This window comes from Lethenteron reissneri, chromosome 26 (genome assembly GCF_015708825.2).
Source record: "Lethenteron reissneri isolate LAM-NWPU_2019-01 chromosome 26, ASM1570882v1, whole genome shotgun sequence".
NCBI lineage: Eukaryota > Metazoa > Chordata > Hyperoartia > Petromyzontiformes > Petromyzontidae > Lethenteron > Lethenteron reissneri.
This window is the reverse complement of record NC_083804.1, coordinates 20,839,840-20,852,441: the sequence shown is the minus strand read 5'-3', so window position 1 is coordinate 20,852,441 and position 12,602 is coordinate 20,839,840. Positions and strand designations below refer to the sequence as shown.

The window sequence follows — 12,602 nt, the reverse complement described above, 5'->3', positions numbered from 1 at the left end:
AGCAGTCCCTTCATGTTCCAGAACGACCCACGGAAGTGGATATTACAGAACTGCTTCTGAGATCCCTGCAAGTGACCTCTGGTTCACGCAACAGTGGGGCTGCACTTCCCCACCAAGGCTGGCCAAATTACAATTCGCTCAGTGGGCCTTATCTGGTAAGATACAAATAGTTAAAAAAATGTGTCATTACATTTTACACTGGCTGAAATGTAAGCTTCTCAAACTTGAAACACGAGAAAAAAAGATGCAATTGTAAAACGACGACAAAAACCGAGCCGATTTTGCACGTAGCACGAGTGCGAACGAACAATAAAAACAAAACGCGCAGATGTGCGAGCTCCACTGGGGTGGCCTCTGGCACCTGGCACTCTTTGATTCTGGGCCCCGGGAAGTTCTGGGTGCCGCTCAGCTGGTGGGCTGGCTCCACCTCGCGATACACGGGTGTCTCCGGGGTGCGAGGTCGGTGCAGGTTCGTCTCCTTCTGCTCCAGCTGGTTCCGGAACGGACTCAGATGGTCGGCTTAACGGCACGAGCAGCGATGACGTCGATGTGGGAAGAGAGGGTGGACGAGGAGGTAGGGGGGGGGGGAGAAGGTGTTTAGTCAGCACTAAAGAAATGTCAGCCACTTGATGGTAAGTAATGGGGCCCTCTCTGCCATTATCTCTTTTTCATTACCGCTTTGTACAATGTTTGCCAATTTTTGGGGGTAATAATTTATGACCGTGTCCCAGCAAGGCCCCCAGGAAATGTAAATGTTGCTCTTGTCAATTAATAAACAATTTCTCATTCAGTGGTTCATTTCAAAAATTGATTTTCAAAGTGCACACATTACGGTGAAAAGAGCAACCAAAAAAGGGACTCAGTGGTGACTGCAAAAGAATCCAAAATGCGTGCATCTATCGTGGTACCTTTTTTCCAGATATCAAAGTATGAAATATAAGAATAGGTTTTATCCTCTATGGCAATAAAAAAGGTGTTAAGTGGTTCAAACACCAAATAGATACCTTCTGCAAAGAATCAAGTTTGTATTAGCCAGTGACACTGGTGAGACTAGGCCATAAAGAAGGCCTGTCTCTGGTGTAGGCCAATCAGTTTCAAAGACTTTGCATATATTATCAGAGCATGTTTGTTTGCATGTTCGTGTGGCTAATACAGACTTTCCTTGAAAAATGTAACTATTTGGTGTTTGAACATCTGAACGCCTTGTTTTATTGCCAGAAAGGAATAAACCTGATATTATTTTTCATCCGTGCATCTGCAGGAAAGCCCTTTATGGCATTTGGTCCTTTGTTGGTCACCACACTCATAAGACATTCAATAATTTACCATGTGATTGCTGGCCAAATTACATGTTTTTGTAAAGATTTGAGAGTAGCTACAATGCAGTCAAGCCAACATACATAAAACATAGCATTATCCATTCACAATGCTTGACCAAATATGCACACTTGTCATATTCTAAGTGATATATAAACAAATTTCTTAAATTCTACTAACACGTATATCTGTACTGTATATTCAATGATTGAGATAAACCCTAACCCAGACCGCTCTTGCAAGAGATGCATTGTGTTCTCAGGTAGCCGCAAGCAAAGCATGACAAGTTGACAAAAATAACAAATAGACAATTACAGGAGTAAACAAAAAGTGACCCACAACTTCACGCAAGCCACAATCTTGAACGGTCACATTTGCAACCTCCACCCCGCGCCTTCCCTCGGCAAGACACCTGCACTTAGTAACCGCACCTGGCCTGCAGTAGTCCGGGATTGCCTGGCTAGGCGAGTTCTGATTTAGTGCGGCGTTCTGCCACGGTTCCGTCCACGTCTGCCCGGGACCTCCGAAAGGCGGGTAACTGCACAAGCAGGCGAGGGCAAAAAATGGGAAGGAAATCTGAGCCAGTTAAAAGAAAAAAAAAAATCCCATTACTCGCATGACCCCGCCATCATCCAAGAAAACTGCACAACCCCCGGGAAAGAGGGCAATGATGTTTGGGCAGCTGGGCAGCCTTATCAGTCAGTGTGTTCTAGCTACCAAGCAAGTTTGTACGAGGGTTGGCAGTCTGAGCCCTGTAAGCATTAGCAACTACAGCACGTCGGCTACCACAATATGAAAATTTGTAATAAAAAAAATTAACAACCAAACATCAATTCTAATAGTTGGACATGTGTGGTAGTTTAGTTTTTCATTTGTCCAATTGTTAAATTAGCCATATTATGTTTAAAACTTTGGAGGATGTAAACCACTGCACACAAGGTATTGTAATTCTCGGTGGGTCTATCCAGCTTCATCGCATTGGGAATTAAAGGAAAATGTGCAAAAATAATGTTCATTTTGGGTTTTAACAATAGAAAAAAATGTGTAATCTTGATATTTTTTTCTCCTCAGTCAAAAGTTGTGCTGTGGTGGCGGTGTGGGGGCTGATGCCGACGGAGAGCTGTGGGCGGTTACCGCCATGGCGCATCGTCATGGGAACACCAGCCCCACGGCCGTCCCAACATTTATCACCAGCGCATAAATGGAACAAGAATTTCATTTACAACATTTCCTACTTCTGGTCCAGCCAACCTGGGGAAGGTGCTCACTCTGGGCCAAGGCAGTAATGGAGTGGCTGGCTCACGAGGAGTGGGTGACCGAGACTTTTTTCCAATATTTTTGTTTGTTGATTTTGGCAACATTTGAGCAGAATTTATTTGATGTTTTCGAGACAAAAGAAAAAAAAACATATAACAGTGTTGTGTCCTTAAATGCAGTACAAAATAAAACCATTGCTATGTGCAAATAGCACGCATAATAGCACACATAATATTCACAGACTTGCGACGTTTTATGAACTTTTCATCAATGGTGCAATTTTTGTGTGTTTTTTTACGAGCACAAAAAAAAATGATCGCTTACCTCGCATTGCTCATCATGCTGGTGTCGTCCTTGGGGTTAAAGGTGACTAAGGGGACACACAAAAAAACCCACACTCACTGAAGAGAAACATTACAAAAAAATCAATTGAACAAGTGACACGTCGACACGGCCAAGCCAAGCGCAGCTGTCTCGCTCGCTGCCAAGCCAAAGCACCACAGGGTCAGAGGGCATGCTGGCAGGGTCACGGTGTGACATTCAGCAACAAAAGAGCCTCTCAAGTTTGCCAAGTTACGAAGGAAAGGGAAATGGATATTTTTGGTGACCTCACCTGTTGGAGTGAATGTGAAGGAAGGATCTGGCAAAAAAGAAATGACAGACGTTAACATTAAAAGATAAGCTCTCAAATGCAAATAGTGAATTGCATGTGGTGAGAAACACCTCAGAAGCAATTCCGATATCATGCTTCGTTCACTGTAGCCTGTCAGTAGTCTTTCCGCTTTCATCATCAAAAGTGCAGCAAATGGCTTTGTGAAATCCATGCAAATGTCAACTCTGTGCACTTTTAAATCTGGATTGAAAACGCATTTCTTTGGAACCGATTTTTGTGTTCAGTTTGTTGACCTTCCTCCGCACCTCCGATTAGCACAGTTGGCTACGTACGTATGTACAACTTAGGCTCAGCGCACTCTCGGTGACTTCATACGGCTGACGCACCTTTGGTGGCGCCCTGGTACGGATCGGGGCTGCTGCGCTTGCGGCAACAGCAGCAGTAGACGACGATGGCGATGACGATCGCGACAAGCAGGACGAGAAACACCACCACGGCGATGAAGACCGGTGTCTTGACGAAGGTGTCGAACTGGCTGCTGCTGCTGCTGCTCGCCACCGGGGCTGCGGGTGACCGCGACACACACGGATAAGGGGGGGGGGGGGGTCAACCGCACCCGCCTCCTTTCATGCAAGCGCCCAGGGCCACCTTTCGCTCGTTGTCACTCAAACGACAAGGCCCTCTCCGTGATCACAGTCCCGCTGTCGACCGTCTTTCAGTCCGTCAGTCCTTTCATTTCGCGAGACAGGTGAGGTCCCATTCAGATACAATTACCTCCCTTTGTGACGGAAAGACCGAAGAGTTGAAATAAATGTTTGGTCTTTTTTTTTTTTACCTCCATGTGGGAACCAGCATGGCCATACAAAGGAAGAAGAGGGATTTTTGTTGTTAATTCAGATACGGATAATTTTCTGAATTGGCATTTTGGACGTGACATTGGCAAACAATAGCCCTCTACTGCGATTGACGTGTGGCGGTCTTTAGTGATCGCTTCACATCACACGGGAGTTGCTCTGACAATTTCCCCTGCAGCAGCACCACCGCACGGCCGCATGGCAATCGCGCTCGGAGGCAGGTCACCCGACCGCCGCTCACCACCTCCTTCACAAATGTTCCCAGGAACCGAGTAGGTGCTGGTGCATGAGCCCGTCATGCTGACTGTTAAAGATGCTGCCGCTGTTTTAGCAGAATACAGAAGCTAATAATTTAAGAATTAACCTTGAGCAAGAGTGGGCTATAGCGGCGCAGCAGTAGAAAACATGGCTTACGATTGCACACTTATGAGTACAAATCCAGGTCAACAGGGGTTGACTCAACCCTCCATTCGTCTCTGGTTGATACAATTATTGCCGCTTAGTGGGGAAGTCAACAGTGGTGGTGTTGTTATGGAAAGACTCATCCCTGCCACAGGAATGCGGACTTTCCACCACTGGCTAAGAAAAGTACTGTCCAAGTGTGCAAATGAGCAGAATAGCACTTTCCAACGAAGGTCATTACCTGAAATCTTAGTATTTTGTGAATTTGTTACGCAAATAGCAACAGCTGAAGATGTAATTGGAGAGTATTTGCTTTTACCATCAACCAGACTTCATTCCTCTTCTACTTACCTACCCGGTTTGCGTATTTCAATTATCAGTCGCTCAACCACCAAACGCACATCGTGCAGAAAACGTCCTGCCCGTGCGGACGTGACGGCGCAGGAAAAGGAAAATGCGGACACGGCCAGACAAGAGACCGCCGCCGATGCCATCGCTATTCCACACCACCCACGGCGTGCCAGCGTTCTCATTCCCGGCGAATTTGGGCCCACAGCGATTCCGGATGAAACGTCGACGATAATGTCACGGCCGTAAATCGCAGCATCCCCGGTGACACTCTGTACAAATTAACCCTTGCGTGAATATACGCAGTTTATATCCGATAGGAGAGCATGAAAGATAACGCGATCCCTAATCAAAATACGCCGCGGCATATCGAAAGCCCCACGCAAGTGCGTAATGAAAACGCCAGTATATTTATAGTGTATATGCACGTGTGTAACCTTCACAGCTAAATCACAGACGCTTCCTCACTCCCTCATCTGCCAACCCCCGACCCCAACCTCAACCCCAACTAAAATCCAATGAGTTCCTAGGCGCAGGGTTCAGGCCTCTCCGCTGACAGATCCCAGCGCAATTGCATTTTTTTACGTGACAGCGCGCGGGGAAGTCGGCTGGGACCTAGGCGGGCAGGCACATGTTGAGGCCCGCTGGAAGTGCGAGGAAGCAAAACAGCCAGGGCCCTGGCCTCTACCTGCTGAGAAATCCCCAACCCCAGCTCTGCAGCCCACCGCTGCGCGACGCCCTCGCTGCCCTCGCGGCTTGGCGCCTGTTTGCGTTGGGCCGTTCCCGAGCGGCCCCGTTTATTTTCGCAGAGAAAATCTCCGCGTCCGCGCGCTCGTGCGCTGCGCACGCACGGCCCGCGCGCACACGCACGCGTGGCCTACACATGTGGCACTCATTACGTCTCTTGCTCTTCCCGGGCACGCCCGTCGGGCAAAGAAACCAGCGCCGGCATGGCCCCGCTGAGCCATGCCGGCGCGTCTCCGCAACGGTGAAGATGAAGAGGCGCAGCCCTGCTGCTGCCCGCACACGCCACTGCTAGCGGAAGGGCCTCCCCTAGAGGGAGCTCTAACAAGCCCACTGAGAGGGTATTTTGGCCTATTTTTCTAAGCTGCCCAGATGTCTTGGTAAGAGGCGGGAATACCTACACTTTACCCCACCACATGCGGCCTGCCATTGTTTCGACTGCCGCACCGCGAGGGGGAATCGAACCCCACAACCTCTGGATGGCAAATCAGCGCGATAACCATTACGCCGGGGGGCACCACCCCCCCCCCCCCCCCCCCCGTCGTCGCAATGGTACGGCTGCCAAAAAATAACAACACACGATCCTCCCACTCCCTACTGTTTCCCTTCGACCCGCTCATCCCCTCCGTTGTTTGGAGAGATCTGGGACGATTCAAAAGGCAAATGGATGACACGTTAGAAAACATCATCGGAGGGCTGATATATCTGCCCTTCGCCCCTTGAGCGGACCCCTGCGCGGGAGATGTCTGGCCAGGAAGTGACACGATTTAACCCGGCGCTGTTCCGCGGCTCAGGACCTCCTCACAGTCACTTTGGGGATGGGTTTTTTTTTTTGTTGCGCGAGTACGCCGCCCTGGTAAGTAATGTCTCCCCAGTGTAAACCATCAGCGCTTAACTGTTATACATACGCCCGAGGAGGTCACTATAAATCCCCGGTGGATTCACAGCAAAACTTGACACCCGACATTTGCATTCTTCACATACATCCCGGGGTCTCCGAGCTGATCGCCCTTTGGGGACAAGGCGATGCATCTTCCGCCCGTGGGACCCCGGCGAGAGCGGCGCCACCTCTTCTCACCGGGTCATTTTGTCGTACGGGTGAACGCACAGAATAAGTTCGCCACCCCCCACACCCACATCCCCGCCGACACATTAATGATAAACAAACACGAGGATAAATCAACAATTAATAAGGCGGAGAATACCTCGCTCTGCTTTAAACACAGATTGCATCAATCACACCGACGCGCGGGCTGGGAAAAATAATGTGAAGGAATTTAGAGTGCTTTTTTTCACTTTCGATATATTATCCAAAAAACCCCCTTCTCTTCGTGTGTGGTGGTGCGTTCGGGTTATTTGTTGTTCCTCGCTAGTTTTAGTTGTCGGAGGAGGGAGTGTGGCCGGGATAGGGAGTGAGTGCGCACCGTTTAAAAGGATAAATTAAACCCCACTCTCATTATCAAAATAAACCGGGCTCAGGGTTTTTCGGAGCACCCACGTCGTCAGGTGCGGTCAATCGCTTTAATTTGAATTGCCAGCAAAAACAATCGATCATGCAATTAACCGCACTGCCCGCCACCCGATGTGCTGGTGAAAAAAAAAGATATATGGGTGGCCTCACGACTCGTATGGCTAATCGAAGCTTAATTCAGCCGGCGCCGCGTACCGAGGACGGTGAGCGGCGAGCGCAGCCCCGTGCCGGCCGAGTTGACGGCGGCGACGGTGATGCGGTACATGACCCCCGAGACGACCGGGCGCAGCACTGCCGAGCGGGACGACGCCTCCACCGTGCGGTTTATGTGCAGCTCGCTGCTGTTACCCATGCACCACAGCTGCACGCACGCACACGTACGCACGCACGCACGCACGTGGAAAAATCGCACACAAAGACGAGGGTCTCCTGGTTAGCGGGCGTGTAGCTTCGCGTCAATGCAGCAATTTTAAAATAACTCTTTCACTCAGGATGCATGAATCAAACCGCGTGCGTGCGAATCAGTTATTTACAATTCATTGAATTTTTACGCCGTTGCTTCTTTTCGGCAAATGCAGCAAACAAACAAAAATGTTCAAATGAGACAAAATAAATAGGAAACAATGCAACAGAGATGGTGAACACGAGATGAATTAAATAGTTGAATATGGAATGGAATTGTGACCCCAATCATGAGAATGCACCAAATAGCTTCTCGGTTTAAAATCGCCCACTGTTAAGCTTCATTCAATATTGGGGGCATATTTGGTGAGTGAGCACTCATTAAGGTTGGCACGGCACATTAAGTGGCTGTTCTATGAATACCACATCGAGTTGCCTTTGTCACTCTATGGTGATGGTTCTTGATCACATTTATGCTGAGTCAACCTCATGGAAGGCTGCTCGCGGCTCAGACACAAAACGTATTCTCACATTGTACATCGTAGCCAGGAATCGCTGCCGGGATCAGTGCTCTAACCGTTAAGCCACTGCTCCCCATGGATTAAGACACACAACACACACCTTTGTGCCTGACACACACACACACCGGTGTTAGTTCCCGTGGACTTTGGGGGTCAAGTGTCACTTGTGAACACCTATTCCAGCACACTAGGGGGCTGTGTGGCGTCGGCGCGCGGCGTCTCCGTCGCTGAAGAATGTGGCCGCGCACTGTGACACGGGTTGGACACCAATTTGCACGAATATGCGAGGCTGTGTAACTTAAAACGGATGAGCAGGATTGTGGCACCATGCCCCGAACGTCGCGGCAATGCCGTAAATCGCACACACACGTACGCTTAAAAACAAAACAAAGAACCATGTGCAGCAAACATGGATTGTTGGGAGAAAGTAGCGGCGTTAGCGAGCGCTCATTTAAAGCCAGCACAGCGCACAAGGGAGCCGTGTGGCCAGCACCACGCTTGGCTGCCTTCGACTCCCCAGTGCTGATACTCACACACTACAACAGGTGCTCATTTAAGACTCGGTAAATCTACGGTAGTCCCAGGACTGGTTCAGATAATTCACGACTGATGTTGGCCAGGCCCGGGAATCGAACTCTGATCGGCAGGAATTGCGCCCATCATAATGCCACTACTCCCACGCACGCCAACATGTAGCCCTCCCCCGTGCGTCACGTCTGGTGCCACGAGCTATGGATAGGGATCAATTATTCTCGCGTAAGTTCACGTTAGTCTCCTTTAATCTCCATCAACTGTAAACAAAAAATGTATTGCTAATAAATAAATAAATACGAACATTTAATTCAAACAATTTATCTTAATTCCAAGCATTAAGTGAAACACGATAGCTAGGCTTGCTTACAAAATTACACATCACCTGCGAATCACCTCTCAAATTCCAATTACGCTGGTAGCGTTGGCGGGATTAGGCGTACAGTTTAGGCGAGGCAAAAAAAAATGGGGGTTAGCTCAATGGGGAATTTAAGGGCTACTCTAATCCCTGGGGAATGTTTTGTAAGATTAGACAAAGAATTTTGGTGGCGGCGAGGGGGGGGAGAAGCGATGCGCGAGGGAGAGGCGGCTGTCAAGAGGCGACTTACTGATCGCCTACATCATTCATTAACCTTGTGCTCCGTTGATTTGGCTCGGGAGGGGGGGGGGGGAGCGCACGGTGATCAAAATAGCAGATCACCTCTCAAATTGCAATTAAACTCGAGCGGTTATTTCAACTTCTTAACAAGCCAAACGTTAATGCTGGGCCCAAGCATTCATTTAGCAGAGGCGCAGGAAAGGTCCCTGCGGATATTCTGTGGTGGCCGACAATGAGTGTGTGAGCCTACTTTGTTCGGCAATTCCAACATTTTATTGGAATATTTATTTACACTTTCTAAAAGAGGACCCTTAATTTTGCCTATGGCACCCATGAAGAGGGCAGTGGGATCGTGTGTAATTACAACATAAAAACAAAGAACAATGAGCCCGCAGTATCCAGATGCACCACAAGCACTAGGAGAGCAATTGGAGGTCGAACAGCCACCAACCACCACACCAATGTATCCCCATTATCCACAAGATGTTAACTACCTCGTCTGGTATACATGAGGCTGTGGGTTCGATCCCGACCCTGACACCTGTATATTTAGAGTTTGCACGTTCTCCCCGTGGTCTCGTGGATTTATCTCCGGGTCCTTGAGTTTTTCCCTCCACACTTAGAATGATGTGCTTCGTGTATTTGGCTATGAATTTCCATGTGATAAGCCACTTTGTTGAGCAATCATTTGTGGCCAGGTTGCTTCTGAAAAAGAGCTGCGTAGCGCAGTGAGCCTTACCTGCTTGTCAATTCTGCTGATCCCCTGCGCACATTCGCTTCCGACGTTCAGAACCCTCGAGGCACTTCCCGGCTATTCCAATGGCGTCAGCTCACTCAAACGCCCGCATCCCCATCCACAGCTTACCTTGTACTCTAGAATCACTCCGTTTTGCAGCTCCTCCTGCGGTGGCTGCCAGGTGACGGTGATGCTGTCGCAACCCGGCTCCTCGCACCGCTTCACCTCTACGTGTTGCGGCGACGCGTTCGGAGCTGCGAGCAAAACAAGGCATGGGACAAAACCGAGGTCAGGCATCAGGACTCAACTACCGCCTCGAAAATCCGTCAAGACCTGAAGACTCGGAAAAGTTGGCTCGGGAATAAGCAAAGAGGGATTGTAAAACATTGCTTTTTTCACCTAAATTGGAACAAACAGTGAAGCACGTGGTCAACTGCAGACTGTCCATTAAGACCAGTAAAGAGTGACACCAAAGCAATTTACCAGCTCGCAGGCAGCGCCGTTAAATGGCTAAAGAACCCCGACATAAATTTATAACATCTGTTGCTGTTCCAAAAAAAATCACTTGCTTATCTCTGTAACATGCCGTGGGCCAGCCCATCTCTGATGTTTTAAGTGGCAAACCACAGCACTTGCTGGGCACTGCCGTAAGATAGCAGCGTAGTTCTTGCTGGTAAAATGTGAGAATAGAGGAAACGTGATAATGGGCTGCATAGCAGCTATTTTGGGTTTGCTGTCTTGAGGTCATAGGAATTCAAGAAGTGTAGCGCTCCATCCTGTGCCTTGATTGCCATGCAGTGTTACAATAAGAAGACATTGTGTAAAATGAGGATATATATATACATAATGGAGTTTCATGTACCAAACGCACAGCATAATTTGCCAATTCTCTCGCACACCCTTTTCAGATGAAAGAATGTTCCATCCAGTACAGTACCAACGGGTGGTGTCGATGAAAGAAACATGAAAGTCGTGTAATTTTAGCCCAGCAGCTCTCGATAAATGAGCCGTAAAATTGTTCTCAAATTACCGATAAAATACAAGCTTGTCTTATCTCAATCCAACTACATGCCAATTAAAATTGTTTTCATGCTTTTTTTTTCTAAATGACCCCATTTTACTCCAGCAGACGAGCGCCGCCACGACTGCCAGGCCAGCTGCATTGTCAAGCGGACACTTTGCTCAGTGCAAAGACCTCCGGAAATTAACATGTTACGTCGTCAAAGGCTGCGGATGTGTTGCTACATTAAACACTTGTCAACTGCGCTATTTTTTTTGTAATCTTAAAAATTAAATTCTTCTCACCCATTAATTGTAACAAGTGGCTAGACTATAACTTGATTTACACATCAGCAGGGATCCCAAATAATGAGACCGTGGGTTCAAATCCTGGCTAAGGTTAACTCAGCCCCATCATAATCATCATCATTATCCCTGGTTATAATGGGCTCCACCTGGTCAGGCTGCAGTACTTGAAAATAAGCCAGCAGTAGCGTTGTCTTACAGACATGTTGTCTGCACCGTAGAAACACGTCAGGCAGACAAACCGCGAAGATCCACCTATTAGACAAGGCCTCTCTCTCTCTCTCTCTCAAGTTCTCTATCTTGTCTATTTATTCTCTTTAGTCTCTCTCCCCGGTTGTTGCATCTTACTTATTTTCCTCCTCTACATGCAAGGCGCTCTGAGATCCATTGTTTGAGGGGCCGCCTTATGAATACAAATGATATTTTATTATAATTAATTTCAAGGAGGTGAAAGCTCATGACCAATTCACCCGGAAAGGATCTGGATATCGCTTGCACAGGCGACCACCAAGCAATTATGAACGGGTGCTGTAGGCTGCTGGAGGGTCACGTTTCCGGCAGAGGGCGAGTCAGTCGCTGCAGAACGGTGCTCAAACGTCGATGTTTTCCGCCTCTACCAATCCACACTGACAAATGTGTGAAGTATGGTCAAATAACCCCTACAACCTGCACGGCATGGGAATTAAGGCCCACACCCAACAGTGGATTGAGAAAAGGGCCGTACTGTACTGAGACAACTAGTCTCCTTTTCAAGGGGAGACCAGGGTTACAAGAGCGACTACTGTACAGAAATGCAAAGAAAATTGCACAACGGTTAAATCGAGGATTAAATATTAGAATTGGCAAAACTTGGGTGAAAAGGCAAAATCAAATGACTTTACAGAAGTAAAACGGTTTTTTTTTACACAAATCGCATGAAAGCCTTCACCAACCCACACTGACTAGCATGGTGAAATATGGTCAGATAAGCCCCATGACCCGCACGGTGCTGGGAGGGCCCTCATCCAGGGGTGGAATGACGAAAAGGCTGGAGGTGTGCTGATGAGGTGAAATTAAAACCCGGGGCAAATTTCACTTGAGGTTGCTGAGCAATGGATCCAGTGTTAGTGCCAGTTTCGCCGAGGGCTCAGGACTGCTGACATTAAAAAGAGCACCAGCCAATGGCACTTTGGTCATGGGAACGATTTTGCATTTGAAACAATTATCATAAGAGCAACATCGAAATCACTGACTGCTGAATGTGTACTGTGCAGGCCAGTCTAGCTAGACCCAAGAGCACTTTGCACATCTTGTAATGCAGTTTCATTGGATTGGAGGCGCACAGGAAATTAACGAGCCCTGAAGAAGTTTACGGTAGCCCATGATGCAAAATTGTAAAATTAGAAATACTGAAAAATAAAGAGTTAAATACATTAAAAGTAAATAAAGTGAAAACACACAAAAGTGGTTGCGTGTAGAAACGCAGGTCTGTTTGGAACTCCGCAAACACTGGTATTTTCTTTG

The 12,602-nt window shown here is 48.0% G+C and overlaps 1 protein-coding gene across 2 annotated transcripts in view; it reads right to left on the bottom strand.

The window, feature by feature from the left end:
• Positions 1 to 12,602, bottom strand: part of LOC133347854 (roundabout homolog 1-like) — a 167,716-nt gene that overhangs the window by 13,733 nt on the left and 141,381 nt on the right. For both annotated transcript variants that reach the window (XM_061560532.1, XM_061560533.1), the window contains exons 16-22: positions 9,924 to 10,048; positions 7,202 to 7,367; positions 3,574 to 3,750; positions 3,188 to 3,214; positions 2,899 to 2,944; positions 1,749 to 1,855; positions 362 to 519 (exon numbers count right to left, since the gene is read on the bottom strand). In XM_061560532.1, coding sequence (XP_061416516.1) covers positions 362 to 519; positions 1,749 to 1,855; positions 2,899 to 2,944; positions 3,188 to 3,214; positions 3,574 to 3,750; positions 7,202 to 7,367; positions 9,924 to 10,048 — 806 coding nt within the window. The remainder of the gene's footprint in view (positions 1 to 361; positions 520 to 1,748; positions 1,856 to 2,898; positions 2,945 to 3,187; positions 3,215 to 3,573; positions 3,751 to 7,201; positions 7,368 to 9,923; positions 10,049 to 12,602) is intronic.